The sequence below is a fragment of the Patella vulgata genome, chromosome 5 (genome assembly GCF_932274485.2).
Source record: "Patella vulgata chromosome 5, xgPatVulg1.2, whole genome shotgun sequence".
Lineage (NCBI taxonomy): Eukaryota > Metazoa > Mollusca > Gastropoda > Patellidae > Patella > Patella vulgata.
The window spans coordinates 3,853,086-3,878,600 of NC_065883.2; the positions used below are offsets into that span (position 1 = coordinate 3,853,086).

The window sequence follows — 25,515 nt, forward strand, 5'->3', positions numbered from 1 at the left end:
TTGACTCAATGACAGACCTTATGATACAACGTGCACACGCTAACCATTCGACCACCCAACCCCCCTCCCGCACCACTGTAATTATAGAAAGTACGGTATAAAGCGATAGTCGTGAAACCATGAGAGAATGTGATCTGTTTCCCTGACGGGAGATGACATTTAAATGTTAATAACTAGTAATGTATGAAGTTATGTAAAACACTTTCAAGTTGGAGAAGTTACAAATATAATCACCGTTGTCGCCTCTCTCTTTAAACACACTAGCGACAGTCGAGATGAAGGGCGTCTTAATTCTAAGTTTTATTGCCGTTCACTTAGGTAAGTTTCTTTTACTAAGTTTACTTTCGTTTGTATTATCTCAGGTAAGTTTCTTTCACAAAGTTTACTTTCGTTCGTATTGTCTTGTTAAGTTTTTTTTTGTGGAACTTTTTGTTACCTTTTATTGTTACTGTTATTTAAACATTATGTAAGTGCTAAATCTTCCCGTTGCAGGACTTTCTTTAGGCCTTAAATGTTATATAAACTATTAGTATCTTCCTTTTAAATCCTGAAAGAGAAGATGCTAAAACTACCACTTGCTTACTCACGATTGATTATTTTATTGTTTTGTCATTAAATCTGCTTATTGCAGGTCTTTCTTTAGGCCTGAAATATTATATAAATTGTTAATTAGACATTAATTAACTTATCCAGGCCCTAATCAACTCTCGATGGCATCGCTAGCCTGTGAAATTCACTGCATTTCAATACATTTTGTAATGAATGATTTAACGTCAAAATGGATAACCGAGACTTTGTTTTTTTATCGTACCGACTTTAGTAATGATGATCGAGGCTAGGCCTAAAATTCAATCGCTAATATCTCGGTTCAGAGTGGAGCATATTCTCTTTACATTATCTATTTTTAACTATTATAGCGAGAACCGTTAGCTCTTTATCTAATCCACCATAATGCTACATTAATTCAATTACCAAGACCATAATCAACTATCTATGCCATCGAATGCCTGTGATATTTAATGGATTCAAATAAGTTTTATTGTTGGCGCGGTTACCGTTAAACTGGATAGTCTTTGTTTAAAGGTAGCAACAATATCAATGACAATCGAGGCTAAGCGGGGGTTTAGATGGCTGAATGGTTAGCGTGTGCGCGCTGTAGGCCTATCATAAAGTCTGTCATTGAGTCGACTGGCGTGGTTTCGAATCCCCGGTTGTACGTGACAAGGAGTAGGGTCGCCTGTCCAACCTCGTGGGTTTTCTCCGGGTCCTCCGGTTTCCTCCCACTGCTAAAAAGACCCCTATGCGCAAGCGAATTGTTGAAATAAAATTAAACCATATGTTAGTCCCGAAATGACCTAGTTTGTGTCGAGTGGACGTTAAACCCCATTTCTCTCTCTCTCTCTCTCTCTCTCTCTCTCGTCTAAGCTATGATTAAATCGCCGATACCTTGGCTAAGAGTGATGCAATTTGACTAAAATTTTCAAAATATTCTCTTTTCATTATCTAGTTTTTAAAGGCTCAATACCACTCTTGTTATAACTGAATAATATGTCCCAATCTTTATTCTGGCCAACAAATTGTACTATTTTACAATATTTCAATTAATTGATGATGCAAATATGATCTTAACACACCTTATCTAAAAAATTTGAAAAATTCAACATAATGGTTTGAAACGTCTAACGTAAACCTTTTCAAATGTGACTTGGATTTAAAAATATTTTCGAACCCTCTGGACAAGTAAAATAGGATGTAATGGATAATTTACACAACAGGTAGGACACTTAAACATCTAGTACTTAGATAGAGATATTATTTATTTTCTGGAGCTTTCAAGCCAGCAAGAGTGTTATTGTCCCTTTAACTATTATAGGAGAACTGTCAGCTCTTTATCTAACCTTACCAAATCCCGCTTTAACCTCTCTGTAAATGATTATTCAAGTTTACTAAATATCATTGTACTTGATAACAATAAGACGATACTTGTCGAAACGTCGTGGGGATCATGATGGCTAAGTGGGTAAGACGCTGGCTCGCTAGCCTGGAGGTCGGGTGTTCGATCCTTGCATTGGCAGAGAAAGTTCATCCAGATTTTCCGGCGTGCTTCCCCTTGTCAGTGATGCAGGACGGAGGGCCTGACAAGGACCGTAAACGATGGTCCTGTGAACACATTGTCGTGTACGTAAAAGATCCCTTGACAGTTGGATAAGAGTAGGCCGTAGTGCCACTGTCCGGGCAAAATGTCCCTCATAGCACAGTGTATGGCGTATGCCCGTCTTCATTAGCCCAGTTCGGAGCAGAACAGTAGGACGTTAAACCCCATTTCATTTCATTTCATTTCGAAACGTCGTGCTGAGAATAACACGTTATCAACACCAGTGATCGCGGTCGAAAAACTGTAAAAAAGAATTTTTATTTCATCAGCGTAGAATTATTAACACGTTATAAGCGAATATTTAATGAATTAAGTGAATAGAAGACATGTCTTTAAATGGCATTTAAAATAGACGCCTTCTCGTATTATCAGTACATAAATTTTACAGCAGAGAATCACTCGGCAAACCTCGGCAGATTCCAGTACCCTACATCTGGCCACAGATCACTAAATATTTGCCCATTGACTTTAATGTTAATTCTCGTCTCTTAGACCGGCTCTAACTTTTTCCCAAATTTTCGTTGGGTAGAACGCTTTCTACCACAGATGGAGCAACATGTGGCAACCTCTTGCCCAAAAGCACGTATGAGGTTCACCATGGAAAACTTGAGATACACAAGCTGGAAGTAGAGACAACAAAACATGCAATTTTGGACCCTACATTTCAACCTAACCAACCTCTCAACTCTTGTATCCTTCCGCCTCAAAATCTAGAATATTCACCAAAACCTGGTAGAAAATGTATTATCAAACCTTTTTCTTCGATTCTACACCAAAAAGTCAACAAAAATCGCCATGCAAAAGGGGGAAAAAGGGAAAGGGAGAGAGCTAGATGTAGAGGAACGGAATCTGCCGAGGTTTGCCGGGTGCGCGTAGAATAAAGGAATTCCGATCATCAAGTCGCATTTTTCGAGAATTTTATAACCACAGAAGCTCTGAGACAATATTTCTGCTTGCGGCCAAAACTGTCGCAATACCTTTTTCGATAGGAGAATATGCCCACTCCCTCTCTGGACATACTCCGTTAAATAATTTTATTGTTTGCTGATTGATTTTGTTTTAATTGCAGCCTTGGTATCTTGTCAGGCGTATTATGATCAGCAGCAGGTACAGGGACAGGGTCAGTTTGAGGGGGGTGAGTTCGGATTCCATTTTATTATATTTACCATTTATTTTGAAATGGTTGTGGGGAGGCCGAATCTTCTAGCACGTATGCTTTATATCATAAGGTCTGTCATTGAGCCAACTGGCGGGGTTTCGATTCCCAGGTTGTACGTGATAAGGAGTAGGATCGCCTGTTCAACCCCGTGGGTTTTCTCCGGGACCGACTTTAGTAAAGATGATCGAGGCTAGGCCTAAAATTAAATCGCTAAATTCTCGGTTCAGAGTGGATCAATTTGACTGAAATTTTCAGCAAATTCCCATTACATAATCTATTTTTTTAACTATTATAATGAGAACTGTCAGCTCTTTATCTAATCTCCCATAATATATCTCTAATTGTTGTTTTAGTGATCTGGGCCCTGTTTCTCGAAATCTTAACTAAAGATAAAATCCAAATTTTTGTAGATACTTCAATTTTGATTGGCTAAGCACTAAAATCAATCTAATGTTATCCAATCAAATTACTAGAATTTGGATTTTATCTTAGTTTAAATTTCGCGAAACAATCCCCAGCAGTTACAGAATCTTGATATAGCTATTACATGCAACTTGTTTTTCAGAGGGTTGCACTGGATTTGAGTTGGCGATGACGTACATCCCCCATAGCGACTGCAACAAGTTCTACCGCTGCGCCTTACCCAGGATGGTAAAAGAAGAATTTAGCTGCCCTCAAGGACAGGTTTTCGACTCTAAGTACCACAACTGTCGTACTGCCAGGGACGGAGAATGTTAACAACGTGACGTCAACACAACACAAATCATACCATATACGGCCGTCATGTGATGTCAACAAAAATATCACATGACTATTTTTTTTTTCATATACATTGTTTTCGCCAAATAATATCTCTTTTTTTTTTTTACTTTTTTTTCTTTTAAAATACAACTGACATTTATACTTATTTGCTGTTGATATATATTTTTTTATATTTGTATATTATGAATTAATTATATACGGTGCATCTCATAAAGGATCTTTGTATAGCTTTAGTGCACTTTAAAAAGAAATGATGGGGTGGGGCGCCTCACCTTTTTGAATGTATTCCGATATATTACTAGTATTTTTTTTGTTTGTTTTTAAAATTATAAATAATGTTTACGGATTTAATTGATGTTATGTGTGGAGATGATTATTTTGTAAATTTGATTAAAATAATTGTCAAAAAAAGGACTAATCCTTGTTTTATATTTATTTAGTGAGTAGATCTAAGTAAAAAGGATGAGAGACAGAGAGAGAGAGATGGGGTTTAATGTCAACTCAACACAAACTAGGTCATTTCCGGACTAACATATGGTTTAATTTTATTTCAATGATTCGATTGTGCGTAGGGGTCTTTAGCAGTGGGAGGAAACGGGAGGACGAGAGAGAAAATAGGGTTTAACGTCCACGACACAAACTAGGTCATTTCGGGACTAACATATGGTTCAATTTTATTTCATTAATTCGCTTTCGCGTAGGGTTCTTTAGCAGTGGGAGTAAACCGTAGGACCCGGAGAAAACCCACGAGGTCGGACAGGCGACCCTACTCCTTGTCACGTACATCCGGGGAATCGAAACCAAGCTAGTTGACTCAATGACAAACCTTATGATAAAACGAGAGCGCGCTAACCCCTACAAAGGGTGAGAAATTAAATGGGGTTTAACGTCCTACTTTTTGTACCAACTGGTTTTATGAAGACGGGCATATGCCATACAGTCTGCTATGTGGGAAATTTTGCACGGACAACGGCACTATAGCCTACTCTTATATTGAATTCCAACTGCCAAGGAATTTTTTACGTGCACGCCAATGTGTACACGTGACCTTGGTTTTTCGTCCCATCCTAACGACTAGATAGTGCGCTATAAAGCCAATTTTGCCCGGACATCGACCATACGGCCTACTCTTTTTTCCAAGTCCAAATGTCATGTGTTGATTTGCGTGCACACCAATGTGTAATCGGATTCCACCATTTCGTTATATTCGATCGTCTAGACACTGTTCCTTGCTAGTTCCACCTCCCTGTTCCACAGGGGAACTATGTCGGAATATCCAGATTTGCGAGTAAGCGCCTTACTCAATGAGTCACCGCCCTACTCACTGAGCCACCGCGGAACCACGTCAGAATATCCAGAAGAACTATCTTGGCTGAACCGAGGATCTCCAGATTTACGAGCAAGTGTGTTACTCACTGAGTCCCTACCCTACTTACTGAGTCCCTACCTGAGCCACCGTCTTACTCACTGAGCAACCGCCTTACTCACTGAGCCACCGTCTTACTCACTGAGCCACCGTCTTACTCACTGAGCCACCGCCCTACTAACTGCGCCACCGCCCTACTCATTGAGCCACCGTCTTACTCACTGAGCTAGCTACCTCCTTACTCACTGAGCCACCTCCTTACTCACTGAGCTACCTACTTACTCACTGAGCCATCGTCTTACTTACAGAGCTACCTCCTTACTGAGTCACCGTCTTACTCACTGAGCTATTGCCCTACTCACAGAGCCACTGTCTTACCCACTGAGCTACTGCCCTACTTACTGAGCCACCGCCTTACTCACTGAGCCACCGTTTTACTCACTGATCCACCGCCCTACTCACTGAGCCACCTCCTTACTCACTGAGCTACCTCCTTACTCACTGAGCCACCGTCTAACTCACTGAGCCGCCACCCTACTCAATGAACCACCGCCTTACTCACTGAGCTACCTCCTTACTCACTGAGCCACCACCTTACTCACTGAGCCACCGTCTTACTCACTGAGCTACCTCCTCACTCACTGAGCTACCGCCCTACTCACTGAGCTACCGCCCTACTCACTGAGCCACTGCCTTACAGAGCTACCACCCTACTCAATGAACCACCGTTGCCCCACCCATTATATAAACGTCGGTTGTTTTAATAAAGAAACATAAAATAGAAGATAATTTTTATTTACTTAAGTAAAATTTAAATTTCATTGACAATAATAATATAATACGATACATTTATACCAATATGTGAATATTTCAGATAACATTTAAATATCGTGATGTTGTAAAGCAACAAAGATATTTATCACGGAAACGAACAATGGTATAACCAGGAGTTTACCAATCACGTGACCCACCTAAGGCGTTCATCCTAGAAAGGACGCCATTATGAACAACTCTGAGCGTTTGTTTGAAGTTCAGGAAATGACAATAAATTCATCAACACATCCAATGATGGAATAGGAGAATAATTTGTCCACACGTCAGGTTGAAAAGGGGACAGTGTGAGGGTGGGCAGATAACTCTTACACTGGGAAATATTATATTTAAAACCTCGTGCGGATCATATTATAGGAGGAGTTCTAGATAGTAAGCTTACCCTTGTGCATTATATCTTAAGAAGTGGAATCAAGTGTTCCAGAAACACTAAGCTTACCCCATATCATACACTATCAGCAACATTACTTTTAGCTAAACAAGTGATATCAGATGTTCTAGAGAGAGTAAGCATACCCTGTCCTATATATGATACTATCACTACTTTATAGCCAAATAAATGATATAAGGTGTTCTGGAAATGATAAGCATACCCTGTCCTATATATGATACCTATCACTACTTTATAGCTATGAGCAGGAGGACTAAAATGAAGTCACGGATTGTTTATTGACGGAAAGGTACGACTACCAACGGAGAACGGCGGAAATTCTAACGTTGAATACTGACATTCGGGTTTGTGTTATAGTTATGGAAAGGACATAATTACGTTACGAAACTTTTCCGGTGACCTTTAAGCCTGAAGAGATTGTAAAAAAAACGGAACTAATAGTTCATTGAGCATAGTACGAGATTGACACTCGACAAACCTCGGCAGATTGCGGTACCCTACATATAGATGTAGGGTACTGGAATCTGCTGAGGTTCGCCGAGTGCGAGATTGATATACGCAACGAAATAAGATTGAAAATTTTTTTGAAATTATACACAAAATTAAATCCATATAACATATCAATTTTCTACAAGAGAGAGAGAAATGGAGTTTAACGTCCACTCGACACAAACTAGGTCATTTCGGGACCAACATATGGGTTAATTTTATTTACATAATTCGCTTGCGTGTAGGGGTCTTTAGCAGTGGGAGGAAACCGGAGGACCCGGAGAAAACCCACGAGGTTGGACAGGCGACCCTACTCCTTGCCACGTACAACCAGGGATTCGAAACCACGTCAGTTGACTCAATGACAGACTTTATGATACAGCGCGCGCACGCTAACCATTCAGCCATCCAACCCCCACAATTTTCTACAATCTGATTAAAATACAGATCGATATTTCGTTTCGTTTTTATACTTTCGATGGCCTTAAGTACATGAAGATCTGACCAGTTGTAGTGGAAGGTCGCGTTAGAGGTCATATGAGCGACTTTTGGCCTTATGACGTCAGACATTGATTAATCAATCAGCGTTCAAGTGGTTTACCCTTACCAACAGTTCCGAGCATCGCATGCCAAGAACTCGCCGTAACAGACTGTTTCATTGGATAATCCCTAACTTTAACCAGAACGTCGGTAATATAACAACTCTTCCAGATCCTGGTGTAGTAAACACAAGTAAAACGAGTTTTTCAAGTCAGATTTACAATGAACTATGGTACAAATGTTGCTGCTGAACCAAGCCCATAAAAAAGGAGTCCACAAGAATTAATCAGGGAAGTTTTATACATATGAATATTCATTTTTAAACCAGTTTTTAATGATAGATCGTCTCCATGACTACATGCATTGTGACCACTCGGAAGACCTCAGCAGATCCCGGCACTCTAAGCTGTACGTTACTGGAGTCTGCGGAGGTTGAGGTATGCCGAGTGACATTGTGACTAGATTTCGGTTTGTGCTAAATGATAATCCAGCTCAATGTTTCGTCAGTGGTCATGAGATGTAATCCCAACCCTAACCCATGGCATAGCCCCAATGCTTACCCTAACCCTAACATACAATCTCGCCAACAATCTCATGCCCTAACCATATTTACATCTCAGCGACCTGGACAAAACAATGAGCTGGCCTTACCCTAACCCTAACATACAATCTCGCCAACAATCTCATGCCCTAACCATATTTACATCTCAGCGACCTGGACAAAACAATGAGCTGGCCTTAACAAATAGATTTAGCCCACAATTTCAGCAATTACATAAGTCATAAAGACCGAATGCATGAAAAGGTCAAATTTGAATACGTGTGACCGTTTCAGAATTTATGACATTTTCAAGATGGGGCTAAAACTTGGTACATTTTTATACTCAAAATGAAAATACCACAGAAGAGTTGTTGACCTTTGTTCAACCATTGTTGCCCAATCTTTACCAAGGTTAGCTGGACAACCCTGACCACCAGATGAAGGTTAGCTGGACAACCCTGATCATCAGATGAAGGTTAGCTGGACAACCCTGACCATCAGAAGGACCAAGATAACAGAATATTAAACATAAGCCCTGCAGTGTTTGGTTTGATTAGACCTAACTAAGAGAGGGATTTCTCGATCCATTGCTTCAGGAATATGAAAATAAAATCACTTCCTTAAAACTTTGTAATATTTTCTAGGTTTATTATTGGACAGATTAAACAATTTAAAATGACCCCCCCCCCCCCCAAACACACACACCTCCCCCCAAAAATGAATTTAGCCAATATTGTATATATATAATCTGTCCTTTCCAAGCCCCAACCCCTTCAAATAAACTTAAAATTCATATTAAATTAAACATACAGTATGCAAGAGCTAACTCTCCCAATTGCAGATCTTTCTTTAGGCCTGAAATGTTATCTAAATTATTAATTAGACATTAATTAAGTTATCCAGACCATAACCAACTCTCGATGGCATTGCTAGCCTGCGATGTTTATTGGATTCCATTCATAATTTAATCACGAAATGCATAATCAAGACTATGTTTTTTTATCCTACTGACTTTAGTAATGATGGTCAAGGCTAGGCTGAAAATTCAATCGTTAAAATCTTAGTTCAGAGTGGAGCAATTTGACTGAAATTTTCAGCCAATTCCCTTTACAGTATCTAGTTTTTAACTATTATTGTGAGAACTGCCAGCTCTTTATCTAATCTCCCATAATGTATCTTTAAAGAACCAGATTCCTTCAATATCTAATTTATTTTACCCTTAATCCATGCTAAAATTGTACCCAAATTGATTGTTTAACAATTAATTAAACATGCATTATGCAAGAGCTAAATCGGCCTACTGCACGCCCCGAGTTCACAAAGCATTCTCAGACTCAAGTTAAACGGTGAAAACGGTAGTTGACAAAAAATAATTAATAGGCCTCAATATGTATTATAAAGGGACAGTAAGTAACGGAAAATACATTCTGAAAAATGGACCTTGCCTCAATGAATTGAGCTGACTGACATGGCATCTAACAATAGTCTATGTATAGCTTGCAGTATCTCCCGACGAATACAAGGTTTTGAGAAGGGATCTGAAGCAAATTTCTGATTGATTAATTAGTTTGAATATGTTTTTAGTCCAAATAAATCATCAAATCGCACAGTTTGCGAGCGGGGAAGTATCTTTAAGAATTTATGCCTGAAATGTTATATAAATTATTAATTAGAAATTAATTAACTTACCAAAGACCATAATCAACTGCCATCGGATTAAATGTGATTTGTGGTAGATGATTTAACGTAACATTAATGGATAATCGAAACTTTGTTCATTATTAAAACAATGGTAGCAATGACAATCGAGGCTACACTGTAACTGTATCGGTGATATCTCAGCTAGAGTGAAGTAATTTGAAATTTTCAACATATTCCCTTTTCATTATCTGGTTTTTAACTATTATAGCGAGAACTGTCACCTCTTTATCTAATTTACCATAATGTCTCTTTAAGGAAACAAAATCAAAATATGAAACGTACGATAATCCGATTAAAAAGAGGCTTGTTTATATTGTCTCAAGACGATGCCTAATATTGTATATTCATGTCAATACTGAAGGATATTCCTGTTAGAGAGAGCCTTGTTTTTTGTTTTTTTACTTTATCAACTTGTGTTGATATTTTTTGATATCAAAAAAGACTTGTAGGAGATTCTCTATATGTAAAAATACTATTTTTGGCAGAGAGAGAGAGAGAGAGAGAGAGAAATGGGGTTGAACGTCCACTCAACACAAACTAGTTCATTTCGGGACTAACATATGGTCCAATTTTATTTTAATAATTCGATTGCGCGTAGGGGTCTTTACCAGTGGGAGGAAACCGGAGAACCTAAAGATAACCCATGAGGTTGGACAGGCGACCCCGTGTCTTGTCTATTTTTGGCAGATTGTGTGAAATGGCACTTTTCCACCTTATTGTAGTAGCATCTTCAATGATATGTTACAAAGTCTGGTCCAGAATAGACAAAATTAACCTGTATACTGTTCAAAATCACCCAAATGATAAATAACAAATTAGTCGTTCGAATGATACGAACAACCGAGGCCCAATGTACACATTGACGTTCACATAAAAGAAACTTTGACAGACTGAATTTGATATAAGAAATGAAATGAAATGTGGTTTGATTTGATATAAGAGCAGGTCTTAGTGCCGTGTAGAACAATCTGCCGTTAAACCCCATTTCATTTCTATGAAAGGTTGGGCGGACGGACGGGTTGGTGACCACAATATAATTCAACACTAATCATTAAAGATACATTATGGGAGATTAGATAAAGAGCTGGCAGTTCTCACTATAATAGTTAAAAACTAGATAATGTAATACGAATTTACTGAAACTTCCAGTCAAATTGATCCATTCTGAACCAATATTTTAGCGATTGAATTTTGGGTCTAGCCTTGATTATCATTACTAAAGTCGGTACGATAAAAAACACAGTCTTGATTATCCATTTTTTGATTTAATTATCAATGAGCAGCAGATAGGATTCGAATCCAGAAAATATCGCAGGCTAGTGATGACATCAAGAGTTAATTATGGTCTGGATAAGTTAATAAATGTCTAGTTAATAATTTAGATAACATTTCAGGCCTAAAGAAAGACCTGCAATAGGCAGATTTACCTCTTGTATAATGTATGTTTAAATTGTCCCATAAATGGGTTTTATCACCCAATAACACATTCTACAGTAGATATGGCTTGTGTGATAAATTTCATAATATACTGAGTGATATCTAAGGGATATCGCTTTACATGAATTTGATTGGTTAATCAAAAAGGAACTACTTTTTTTTTATTTTCAAAGAACAGTTCATTTTTTTTATTAAAAATAACTTCTTTCTTATTAAAAGGAACTATCTTTATTTAATTGACTTTCATGGAAACACTGGGACAATATAAAGGACTTTGCAATGGTTGAATTGCTGTCAAAAAATGATGTATCACTACCCTGTAATGTAATCGGGTTCAGTAAAAGTGAAATCTATAGCAAAGAATTATATTTATTTATTCGTGCATGTAAGAAAGTATTGGTTAATAAATAAAATCTCCTACTCGCCTTGTTGACATAAAAAAATATCAACACGCGTGGATAAAGTAAAAAAAAAAAACGTGCTGATATTTTTTGATATCAAAAAAGAATTGTAGGAGATTCTCTATTTATGCCACTGCAAGCCTGGGACTGGACCCATGATTTGCATACATAACAGGCCTTAAGAACTACCCATTCAACAAACCCAACAAATAAATTATTTTATAACTGACAATTTTAAAAATATATATGCCCAGAAAAGTTGACAGCCTGGGATTGGACCCCTGACTTGCATCCATCACAGTATATGTGTTGGTATACCGACCCTCTATGTTGGATCACAGGACCACTCAACCCCACAAATAACAAATTTATTTCCTAGAATTATATCATTTTATAGCCCTTGACTTTAAAAATAGGCACAGTCAAGTTGACACACGGTCGAATTAACGGCTTAAATATCTCGACCCCAGTTTCTCGTTCATTCTGTGAAAAAAATATACAAGTGTAAATAACCCACGTAACCATAGTAACAATACATCACGGATACAGGATGTCGTAATGACTCGGACGATATAACAAATAAACGGTTGGTCGGCTTCCATCCGGGAAATCATGTTGGTTACATTTTGGCGTATCTCCTCGATCCATATATTCCACTCGAATATTAACGCCCAGTGCTGCCGTCAGCGCGGTAATATGGATGTGATCACTTTCTTTATGCATCGGCTCAACTTCCTGAAAGAGAGAGAGAGATGGGACTAACATATGGTTCAATTTTATTTCAATAATTTGTGTGCACGTTGGGGTCTTTAGCAGTGGGAGGAAACTGGAAGACCATGAGAAAACCCACGAGGTTGAACAGGGGACCCTACTTTTTATTACGTACAAGCGGGGAATCGAAACCACACCACTTGACTCAATGACAGATCCTATGACGTAACGTGTACACGCTAACTATTATCGAACTTAGTCAAGGTATTGATGTAATGAAACTATACACCAAGTTTCATCACTCTCACTTAAAGATACATTATGGGAGATTAGATAAAGAGTTGGCAGTTCTCACTATAATAGTTAAAAACTACATAATGTAAAGGCAACTTGCTAAAAATTTCAGTCAAATTGATCTACTATGAACCGAGAACTAAGCGGATGAATGTTCCGCTTAGCCTCGATCATCATTACTGAAGTCGATAAGACAAAACTAATAGTCTTGATTATCCATTTAATCGTTAATCACAAAGGAAAGTTTTGCAGCAAATCGGACTGTAATCCAACAAATATCGCAGGCAAGCCTTGACATCGAGAGCTGATTATGGTCTGGATAAGTTAATTAATGTCTAATTAATAGTTTTTATAACATTTCAGGCCTAAAGAAAGACCTACAAGGCCGATTTTGCTCTTGCATAATGTATGTTTAATTAGAACTAAAGTTATCATGTCCCAAAGCATCAACCAATCAAATTGCTTATTTCTGCTTATCCTAAGCAGAAAATGCTCAACTTTGAACTCCATCAAGGCGTCAATCTAATAAACACCTACAGCAATTTTGAACATTCTAGCTCAATTAGGAGGAGAGTTATTGTGTCTCAAAAGTGTGACAGACAAACAGACAGACAGACAGACAATGAGACTCATCACAACTACACATAGGTCACTTTGGGACTAACTCTGCCTATAATACTTAGACCTCCTTCCATCTAAGCGTTTACACAGGAAAAAGGTGCTCTAATGCAAGTGTAATGCAAATCAGAGACTTTTCATAGCTTTATTTTGCTCCCACGTGGTGTGCTTGAGTGGGCTGGGCACATAATATTTCAGCATCTTCATACCAGCAATGGTGATAAATAGTTCATCTTAAAAATCGTAGAACACTTGACAACCACCAACCCCCAAAAAATGATTAGGCTTTAGGAGAGAGAGAGAGAGAGAGAGAGAGAGAAATGGGGTTTAACGTCCACTTGACACAAACTAGGTCATTTCGGGACTAACACATGGTTTAATTTTATTTCAATAATTCGCTTGTGCGTAAGGGTCTTTAGCTGTGGGAGGAAACCAGGGGACCTGGAGAAAACTCACAAGGTTGGACAGGCGACCCTACTCATTGTCACGACAACCGTGGGAATCGAAACCCCGCCAATTGATTCAATGACAGACCTTATGATACAGCGCGCACATGCTAATTATTCGGCCATCCAACCTCCCGATTAGGCTTTAGGATCGATGGTGATGGTCAACATAATATTCTATTCTTTAAAGTAGCTAATTCAATATCATCCAAAATCTTCGACATTGAAAACACGAATTATTTGTCAATTTTAATCAACATTGATGCTGTGATCTTACCGGGAAAAGATGGGCTTCTGATATCCAATATTTAAGACAATATAAACATTTTACCATTGGTACACGAATCGTGTACAATATTGAGTTTCAGTGCCATTTGTAACAAAGGACAAGAAAGAACAAGGCTAGACATAATCAAAACGGTGACGCCATATTTTATCTGGAGAGCATGCGCAATAGACTGGAATAACCAGACGTTCGAGACTGAGACTTCTGCATATTTCACCAAACATAACGGATTTGAAATTAGAGTAAAAACAGAAAAGATTGAATGTAAATCAGTCTATATACATTCAGATCACATTTACATTCAACTCATTTGTGTCAGTTGCAAACCTAATGCAAATCAGAGACTTTTCATAGCTTTTTCGTTCACATATATTTGCATTGGTGGGCTGGGCACATTATATTTCGGATTTAATGGGGTCCATGTTGGTCTACTTTTATACTAATTTTTGATCGATGGTAACCATGGTAACCCGTTGCTTCTTTACATCAATGTAAGGGGATTTAAAAGTAAGCCGAGACAAAACTTCTATACCTGATTACAAAATTCTTTTACAGTTCGTCCACCTTCGACAAAATGAATGAAAAAATCTTCTTCTTTTTGTAAATGTCCTGATACAATAAGCCTAGTAAATAAAACAAATAAATTCATTCACTCTTCAATAATACGTAAAAAGATAGTCCAATAATATAGCCTAGATGGAAAAAGAGTTGCTTCCCTTTCATGTGTGAAACCAACGGAGAGGGAGTGGGAGAGAGACGTGGGGTTTGATGTCCACTCGACACAAACTCGGTCATTTCGGGACTAACACATTAATTCAAGTGCTCGTAGGGGTCTTTAGCAGTGGGCGGAAACCGGACGTCCCACGAGGTTGGACAGGCGACCCTACTCCTTGTCACGTACAGCCGAGAAATCGAAACCATGCCAGTTGACACAATGACAGAATTTATGATGACAGTGTATATGTGAAGGAAATGACATAGGTTTTAACATCCTATTATTCTGCTCCGACGAGGCTAATGAAGACGGGCATACTCCATACAATGTGCTACGAGGGAAATTTTGTCCGGAGATCGGCACTACGGCCTACTCTTATATCGAATTCCAACTGCCTGGGGATGTATTATGTGCACATGGAACCTCCAAACGACTAGACAACTGTCCTTGTCAGGCACTATTGTCCTGCATCACTGACAAGGAGAAACCACGCCAGGAAATTCCGATGAACCCGCGACCTCCAGGCTAGCAAGTTTATGTGAAGGAGAACATATCCTTCAAGGATGGAACACATAGTTTCACGAATTGCTTCCCTTCCAGGTGTCGAAGCAACAAAAGAGACAGAAAAGTCTTCAAGTGAAGTTTGACGTCTACTCGATAAAAACCAGGTCATTTTGGGATTAACACATTTTCAATTTTATTTCAGTAATTCTCTTGTGTGTTGGGTTTTTTAGCAGCGGGAGGACCCCCCCCCCCGAAACCCCGAAAAGGTGAGGTAGTTACCTGAGATAAACCACAAAATAATCTGAAATTCCCTGATCTGTATATAACTGATAAAATTCTTCATTTGTACATTTCTTCTCTACTTTCTCAATTACTTCCATAAACTATAAAAATATAAATTACAATACAATTACAACTATATAAATATAAATTACAATACAATTACAAGTACATAAATATAAATAACAATATAATTACAATTATACAAATATAAATTACAATACAATTTGCAACTGCAGAAATATAAATTACAATACAATTACAACTAAAAGAAATATAAATTACAATAACTACAGATCATATAACACTACAGGACTTTAATCATTGCTATGAATCTATAAGATAAAAGAACTGATAGACCAAATGGTCGTAGATCTACTTCAAGGCCCCATTGATGATGATCATTATAATATCATGTAATATAAATTACAATATCAAAAACTACATGAATATAAATTACAACAATATAACCCATAGAAATATAACTTACAATACAATAAACTGTAAGTAAATTACAATATCATAAACCATAGAAATATAAATTACAATATCAAAAACTACATGAATATAAATTACAACAATATAACCCATAGAAATATAACTTACAATACAATAAACTGTAAGTAAATTACAATATCATAAACCATAGAAATATAAATGACAATATCATAAACTATAGGAATATAAATTACAATATTATAAACTATATGAATTAGAAGATCAACAACTATAGAAATGTAAATTACAATATTATCAACTACAGAAATATAAATTACTATTTCATCAACTACAGTAAACTTGGCATAAGTCTGATCTAAGCGGACTGAACAATTTTATCCTAGTTAAGCAAAGATCTGAGTTAGCTCGATTAGAAATAACTGCAAGAACCAGATAATAATTGATTCAAAGGCATATTTCAAGCTTTTGTTCGTATGTGCGAGTTGATAACTTCCGTTTTGGTGCGAGTAGATAACTTCTGTTATGTCGCCATCTTTGAAAATGTCCTAAATTTTCCCGGAAAGTGTCTCGTACAGCAGACAGCGAGTTTTGAATTTTCCAGGAAAATTCTATTATTATGTCGCGTCAAATAGGCTGATTTGAGTCAAAATGGTAAAGAGGAAAGTATTTTGGGGCTCTGTGCATATAATACCTAACTGACAGTGAAATTCTGAACATACTGCCGATCCGACTTAGGCGAAGGAATTAGATCAAATGGACCGAACATTTTGATCCGAGTTGAGTAATGATCCGACTTAGGAAATCCAACTGACGCGCAGAAATTTAATAAGAAAAACGTGAATGATCAAAAGGTCCAAGCGATTTTATCTGAGTTGAGCGAAGATCGGACTTATACGAATCCGGCTTATGCGAGGTTTACTGTACAGAAATATAAATTACAATATCTTAAACTACAGAAATGTATACTTACTGTTTCATGAAAATCTTCAATTGTAAATTGTGGGAAACCAAGTGCTACTAATTCATCTTTACTCTTACTGGCAATTTCTTTAAATCTGGCCAGTACAAAAAAAAAATATAAGATTCATAAAAATAAACCATTCATAAAAAAACATAACATTCATCAAAAAACATATAAACTATTCATAAAAAATATAACATTAAAAAATATAAGATTCAAAAAAATTACCCATTCATAAAAAAAAAACCCATTCATAAAAAAATAACCCATTCATAAAAAAATAACTCATTCATAAAAAATATAACATTAAAAAATAAACCATTCATAAAAATAAAAATAGAACAGGACAAATTAACAAGTACCACCCTACTATGAAAAAGAAACAGTTATCCTGAAATTGTGAAAGATACAACTTCAGGTAGTGTCGGACGTCTTGTCAATTATAACTAAAATCATTATGTATAATGAATTAAAAATTAACCTGGGAAAATCTGCGTTGTTATTTAAAAGTTGTTCTAGATAGGCAAAACCAAACGCTCGGAAGAAACAATTCCCATCACCTCGCGTTTTCCTCATATATTTATATCTTCCTTTTAAATCCTGAAAGAGAAGAAAATATGTTGTTAACTACCACTTGCTTACTCACGGTTGATTATTTTATTGTTTTGCCATTAAACATACATTATGCAAGAACTAAATCTGCCTATTGTAGCTCTTTCTTTTGGCCGGAAATGTTATATCAACTATTAATTAGACATTTATTAACAAAACAAGACCATAATCAACTCTTGATGCCATCTTATGCGCTTGATTTTCACTGGATTTGAATACGATCCGCTGCTCAAAGCTCACTGATGATTGAATGTGGAGTTAGCCAAGAAAGTTATTAAGGAGTTTACAGGAGGGTCCCCATGTCAGCGGTGATGGACGGAGGGTCAGGCAAAGAACAGTGTCTAGTCATTCACATAGGACAAAAGTTGTAATTCAAAATAAGAGTAGATTGTAATGCCTCCGTCCGGGCAAAATTTCCCTCACAGCACACTGTATGGCGTATGCCCGTGTTCATTAGCCCAGTATAGGAGCAGAACAGTAGGAGGTTAAACCCCATTTCATTTCATTGCCTTCCATTATGTACCACTGACTGAATCCGGGCTGAGGAACAATCTCAAACAACATACTGGTCACCTAGTGCGTGAGCAAGTGATCTGAGGTGGTAGGATAAGATACAATAGATAAATATAAAATACTTACATCTATTTTAAGTTTAAATATTTCATCATCTTGATATTCTGTTTTCAGTTCATCAAAGGATAAAATATCACTGACTAATGGCTGTTCATCTGCTATCTACAATAAAAATAGTATGTTCAGGGGGACTGCACCACACACAAACAATTACACAAGACAAACCCCTGGACAGGACACAATATACAGATACTAAAAACAACAAACACACATATCTGATCAAGTGAATGACTCCAGGGGCCAGTTGTAAACAATCATTGCACTGTACAGTCCCCACCCAGCCTGTAGTGATACTGGCTTCACTCAAAAGAGAGAGAGAGACAGAGAGAGATGGGGTTAAATGTCCACTGGACACAAACCAGGTCATTTTGGGACTAACACATGGTCTTTAGCAGTGGGAGGAAACCAGAGAAAACCCACGAGGTTGGAGAGACAACTATACTCCTTGTCACGAACAATCAGGGAATTGAAAGAACAAAACAAAGTATAAATTTAATAACGGAAGCAACTCAAGGAAAAGGTGGCATATATAATGGATTTTTACGGGTAATTTGAATTTGAGTAACCAGAGTAGCTAGACATTTACTTGTACAAGATGAAAAGGATTGATTATCAGTCAGGATCTCAAATATGAGATATGAATGGTAGTGCTGTGTATTGCCACGGCAGTCACGATACGATAAGTATTGCGATTTAGGTGCTACGATACGATTCATATCACGATTAATAATAGTAATAACTTTATTTGAGAAGGGTAAAGGATTAGGCTGCAGACGTCTTTCTACCATCTTGACCTTCATGAGCAATAGATGATAGCTCCAATCAGATTAAAATACAGATCTATATTTCGTTTCGTTTTTTTATACTTTCGATGGCCTACACTACATGAAGATCTGACCAGTTGTAGCGATAGGTCGCGTCAGGGGTCATACAACCGGATTTTGACCCTATGACGTCACACATTTGATTAACCAATCAGCATTGATGTTACTAGTGGATTACCCACAGTTCCGTGCAAAACACGTCTAAAGCTTGCCTTAACAGACCATGTCATTGGCTAATACCTCACACCATTCAGAACACGTCAATTTTAACAACTCTTCCAGATCCTAGTGTAGTAAAGCCAAGTAAAACGAAATTTTGAACTATAAAAACGAGAGAGAGAGAGGGAGGGTTTAACGTCCACTCAACACAAACTAGGTCATTTCGGGACTGAAATGAAATGAAATGAAGTGGGGTTTAACATCCTACTGTTCTGCTCCTATACTGGGCTAAGGGCCATACTATATACCGGAAAACACCAGAAAACAACCCGAAAACACCGGAAAACAACCGGAAAACACCATTTTATACTGAATACCGGAAAACACGGAAAAACACTAAATACTGGAAAACATCCTAAATACCGGAAAACACCCTAAATAGGTAACCCGGAGCCTGGTCCTCTGTGTGCGGTTTTGGACCAAGTAAGCGCCGATGAAGGAAGGTCAAGGTCATTACGATGTTCGTTTTACAAACATCACAAATTACGGAATGATATACGAAAATGCAGGTTTACTTTGAAATAGTGAAAATGATACTTTTCCATCTATAATCTTCAGATCAAAGGATGCAAGTTCTTACACAGTGCAGCATAATTTGTGCAACAAGAAGTAGGGTTGTCTGTCCAACCTCGTGGGTTTTCTCTTGGTCCTCCGGTTTCCAGTATTCAGTATAAAATGGTGTTTTCCGGTTGTTTTCCGGTGTTTTCAAGTATATAGTATTGCCGCTGGGCTAATGAAGACGGACATACGCCATACAGTGTGCTATGAGGGAAATTTTGCCCGGGCAGCGGCACTATCGCCTACTCTTATATCGAATTCCAACTGCCAGGGGATCTTTTACGTGCATTCCAATATATACACGGGAACTTGGTTTTTCGTTTCATCCTTAGGACTAGACAGCTGTCCTTGTCAGGCCCGCCGTCCTGCATCACTGACAAGGGGAAACCACGCCGGAAAATCTGGATGAACTTTCTCGGCCAATGCAGGGATCGAACACCCGACCTCCAGGCTAGCGAGCCAGCGTCTTACCCACTTAGCCACGTGATCCCCCATTTCGAGACTAACATATGGTTTAATTCTATTTCAGTGATTCGATTGCCGTAGGGGTCTTTAGCAGGGGGAGGAAACCGGAGGACCCGACGAAAACCCACGAGGTTGGACAGGTGACCCTACTTCTTGTCACGTACAACCGGGGATTCGAAACCACGCCAGTTGACTCAATGACAGGCCTTACGATACAACGCGCACGTGCTAACCATCCGACCCCCCTATAAAAACGAAATAGGATCTGTGTTCTAATCAGATTCTGATAGCTCAAAAATAAAAGGAGAAGGATGAACAATGGGAATAATGTAAACAGGATAAAATTATAATACAGAGAGAGACATACAACTTACAAAATGTACGATTAATGCACAAATCATAAAAATGTAAAAACGATTCATAACTAAGTCACTATTTACCAAGAAAACAACAGGTTAAATGAATAATTTATATTTTTAGTCACGCTGATGTCGTAGAAATAAAACTGTGTTATATTGATCTGGATCAAATCAATTTAAGAGTGTTTGTGTACCTACATGTATGGATAATGTGTGACATGAATAATTAAGCGTGACAGGTTACTTACTGAACCGACAAAAAAAAACATAAAAAAAAAATTAATTGTGAAAAATCGATGCAGAGTTACGCGAATCATAAGAAGATAAAACGCGATACTTTGATTCAACTATTGTGCCACCACTAATGAATGGTCTCCTTAACATTACAGTTGTATAAAATCATAGATATTTAGGTTGACTCACCGCTTTTTCAATATCTCTCTGCTGAGCACAGGTCTGATCATCGTAATTTTTACCTGAAATATATAAAAATACCGAGTGATCTTTTTTATTGTAATGGCTGCTATAATATGTCCACAGTTCTTCATCAAGAGTGATCTATTTTATAGTTGATGAATGGGCCGAAATATTGAGATATTCCGTGTACATTTGACATGTGCACAAAAGCATTTTAGAGAGTAGAAGTTCAGAATATTTACTAAAACCTGACAGAAAATGTTAATTCAACCCTCTTCTCCCTCCATTCTAGACCAATGATGCAGAGAAAGAGAGAGAGAGTTTAATGTCCTCTCAACACAAACTAGGTTATTTCGAGACTAACATATAGTTCAATTTTTAATTTTAAGCCATAAAACTAAATCTAAAAGCCTTAAAGCTACGTTCCCAGAAAAGTATTTATCGGGTGGTTATTTCCAATAAAAGTATGGTAATTTTGGTATATATGGAAAGTAGAAATATCCAATCTTACTAGAAAAATACTGGATTCCCTGAAAAACACTCATGGAGCGAATACAGGACAAAAATGTACGGGTTTCCCTAATCGACAGCCCAACGATTAGGAGTGTCTGCGCGCGTGATGTCAAAGGTTGCACGCGGAGATTGAGCGCCTCATGTACATGTTGGTAAACTTTATGAAGAGTTAGACAAACAACATTTTCTGAGATAAAAATCACGGAAAAAGACGCGGGCAGTGGATAATCCGAGAATTTAATTAGGCTTTGATATTTGTAATAAATAGTCAGCGATAAAGACAACATCGTCCTTTGTATGCAATGAATTCTCCTCCAACATCGCACCCGTTGTGCCACGTGACACAAAGACGACCTCTTTTGATCGAATTTTTATAGCCTGGTATTCCCTGACAATTGCAATGTTTTTAGAAGGATCTGAAGTGAGAGAGAGAGAGAAATGGGGTTCAACTCCACTAAACACAAACTAGGTCAACTCGGGACTAACATATGGTTTAATTTTATTTCAATAATTTGCTTGCGCATAGGGGTCTTTAACAGTGGGAGGAAACTGGAGAAAACCCACGAGGTTGGTTGGACAGGTGACCCTACTCCTTGTCACGTACAACCGGTGATTCGAAACCACGCCAGTTAACTCAATGACAGGCCTAATGATACAGTGCGCAGCGCGCTCATGCTAGCCATTCAGCCATCCAACACCCCAGGATTTGAAGCAAAATTATGATCAAATTATTAGTTTGAATATGTTTATAGTCCAAATATATCATCAAATCACCAAGTTTGTACCCGGGAATGTATCTTTAAGAGAAATTCCCTTCTTGCCTTCTGCTGTTTCAAACCAGTGTTGTAATAAATGACTTGAACTGGAATTTTTTTTAACCGTTACGGATATTTTTAACAAGATAATATCTTATATCACACTATAGAAGTAATATTGCACAAATTTCATGTAAATTTGTTTCTTAAATCGGGAAATTGATATTGAACATATAGACAAACTGAGAGGCTCAGGTATAAATTAGTGTTTGGGTAACACAGATACGACACTAGTGTTTCTGTTGTGTAAATATATCCATATTTAAATGAGCTAAATCGCTAATATTTGGGACCTAAAAATTGACACAAATGGGTCGCAACGCATATAATAACATAATAGGAATGTAAATAAACTGATTTAGATTCAATCGTTTCCGTTTCTACTCTAATTTTAAACTGTCCAGTCTACACCAATAGTATTTATTGCGCATGCTCTCCAGATAAGAATATGGGGTCACCGTTTGACATGACTTGTGGAATATGTCTAACCTCGTTCTTCGAGTTACAAATTGCGCTTTTAAATATTGGATATCAGAAGCCCGTCATTTCCCGGTAAGATCACAAAACCAATGTTGATTAAAATTGAGAAATAATTCGTGTTTTCATTGTCAAAGGTTTTGGATGATATTGAATTAGAGACTTAGCCGCAGACCTTAAAGGAGCTAAATCGCTAACATTTGGGACCTAGAAATTGACAAGAGTAGGTCGCAACACATATAATACTGTAGTATGAATGTATATAAACTGATTTACATTCAATGGTTTCCGTTTTTACTCCAATTTCAAATCAGTTATGTTCGGCGAAATAAGCCAGCAGTCTCAAGCGAGTGCAAATTTCTAGCGTCTGGTTATTCCAGTCTACATACGCCGTTTGATTTGGTGCAATGTGTCTAGCCTCGTCCCTCGAGTCTCTTGATACAACTGGGACTGAAGCGCATTTTGGTACACGATTCGTGTACCAATGGTAAAATGTTTATTTTGTCTTAAATATTGGATATGAAAAGCCCATCTTTTTCCGGTAAGATCACAACATGAATGTTGATTTAATTTGACAAATAAATCGTGTTTTCAATGTTGAAGATTTTGGATGATATTGAGTTAGAGACTTAGCTACTTTAACTCGGATTGATTTCAAATACAGAGTGGGTCTGAGGTTGAATTAGCACAGCGTTACACCAGTTCTACACTGATCTAACTGGTGTTAGACACTACACCACCTTAACCCAGGACTTGAATTAACCCACTGCATTCTATCAAGAAATCGAAAGTTTCTGGCTGCTGCACCGACAAAAAGTTTTCTCTATTAAATTTAAACGGTCTAATGATTGAAAATAGGTCAATAATATCTCTCGTTATGCTCTATATATCTTAAACTAAACGCAGTCAACTTTAATTTTTAGGTTCATAAATGATACTAGAAGCAAAAATTCTAGAAAGAACCGATAAATTTACAAAATTATATCATTTCCATTGCACTCGTTTCCACTGCAAATTTTACAAATATTGTCGAAATTTCACCACAATATTTTTCTGCTTTGCACTTCTATGAATGCACTCTGAGTCCCTTCCTTGAAATAATATTGAAAATTACAAGAAAACTTAGGATACAACCAGTAAAAAAAAACAATTACTTGGATCGTAGTTTAGAGCTCCCTCCGCCATCGTAGAAATCCCTAAGCATGCGTAATCTTCTACGGGGATTCCCGACTGTGACGTCACAGCTTTGTTCGATCTATTTTTAGTATCGCTCACCCACCATTCGGCCGCAAAATCGCTTTTAAGCGTATTTTGGGGATAAAATGAGTAAGTGTTAATCAAATCATCTTTTTAATTTTATGATATTATAGTATTTCTATTTTATTTTTGCAGAATGATACATAAATCACTTTCATTGACTTTAGTGATGGCGTTTGTAAGATCCAAAATCGGAATAGATTGATGCAGAAATATTTTCTACTTTTTTTGCGGGGATTGTTTTTGTACCCTACATTTTTATATTTTGTTTTGGAGCCCGTACATCTCATTGTATCGTTAGTACTGTTCCTAGATTAGATTCCAGTGCCCTGTTTCTCAAAATCTTAACAGGAAAACTATTGGAACGGATCCCGGCGTGCTCACAGAAAAAAACTTAGGATTTTTCAAACCCAATCTCTGGTAGTGTAGAACCCACGGGACTGACAATTAAAGTGTGCCGAGTCGTTCGGAAGAGACGAAAAAATATAGAGATCCACCCGTGTACACTTTAAAAATAAGTTTTCACATTTGAAATTCTAAGAATAGTTGGCAAAAACGCACCTGCCATGCCAGACAAATTCCCCCCCCCCCCTAGAATTTTACACGTGACTTAGAAAAACACGTCCTCGTGTTAGTCTCATAATAAGCGAAACATTGTGTTGACCACGAGACCTCAAACCACACCTCACATGAAGTGGGGGGTGAAGTCGGTGCGCCGCTACAAGGCCCATAAATGTCTATGGGACCCATGAATATCAAAGTTCAAAATTCAAAATTGAAATGGGAAATTATGGATGGATTTTTTATTGTTCCTTTGAGCTTATATAAGTATGTATAAAAGTTTTCGCTTTATCACTCTCTGCTAGTGAATCATCTAGATATGATTAGTGTTGGAAAGGGGATTGGGCGGGGCAAAAAAGGTCTCACCCCAGCACATTGTTTTGAAATGGATCCAATCCTCGAACAAATCAGGATAATATGTTTTAATTACTATAATCCTACCCCTAACCCTAACCTTAAAAATAGACTCATTAATATACGCGGCATCCATGACGGTCTCAACTTAGGTCCAGTTTGTCTTTTACCTTAATCGCACGCTGTTCAGGCAAAATTATCCTCCCTATAGCTAGCACTGCTTAAGACACGTGACCCCCCCCCCCAAAAAAAAAAAACCCCAAAACAATAACAATTAAATAATCGTTGGTTATTTTCCAAATGATTAGATTCTTCTCATGTGGGGGGGGGGGGGTGGATGGCCGAATGGTTAGCGTGTGCGTGTTGCATCATAAGTCCTGTCATTGAGTGTACTGGCGTGGTTTC

At 37.6% G+C, this 25,515-nt stretch overlaps 1 protein-coding gene and 2 long non-coding RNA genes across 3 annotated transcripts; 1 reads left to right on the forward strand and 2 right to left on the reverse strand.

Annotated features, from left to right (window-relative positions):
• The first annotated feature begins 190 nt into the window (after nt 1-190).
• LOC126822608 (uncharacterized) lies at nt 191-4,490 on the forward strand. Its single transcript, XR_007680897.2, has 3 exons — nt 191-318; nt 3,225-3,290; nt 3,880-4,490. It is a non-coding gene; the product is annotated as an uncharacterized LOC126822608 (long non-coding RNA).
• A 1,731-nt stretch (nt 4,491-6,221) lies between these two features.
• On the reverse strand, nt 6,222-8,916 carry LOC130012858 (uncharacterized). The gene is made up of 2 exons (XR_008788114.1): nt 8,409-8,916; nt 6,222-8,317 (listed from the first exon to the last, which is right to left on the reverse strand). It is a non-coding gene; the product is annotated as an uncharacterized LOC130012858 (long non-coding RNA).
• Nucleotides 8,917-11,729: 2,813 nt separating this feature from the next.
• Nucleotides 11,730-24,143, reverse strand: LOC126822606 (ubiquitin thioesterase OTUB1). The gene is made up of 8 exons (XM_050551580.2): nt 24,093-24,143; nt 21,140-21,192; nt 18,298-18,393; nt 17,528-17,646; nt 17,056-17,140; nt 15,627-15,730; nt 14,661-14,751; nt 11,730-12,508 (listed from the first exon to the last, which is right to left on the reverse strand). The coding sequence occupies exons 1-8, from the start codon at nt 24,121-24,123 to the stop codon at nt 12,311-12,313; spliced, it is 777 nt and encodes a 258-aa protein (XP_050407537.1). The 5' UTR covers nt 24,124-24,143; the 3' UTR covers nt 11,730-12,310.
• Between the last annotated feature and the right edge of the window lie 1,372 nt (nt 24,144-25,515).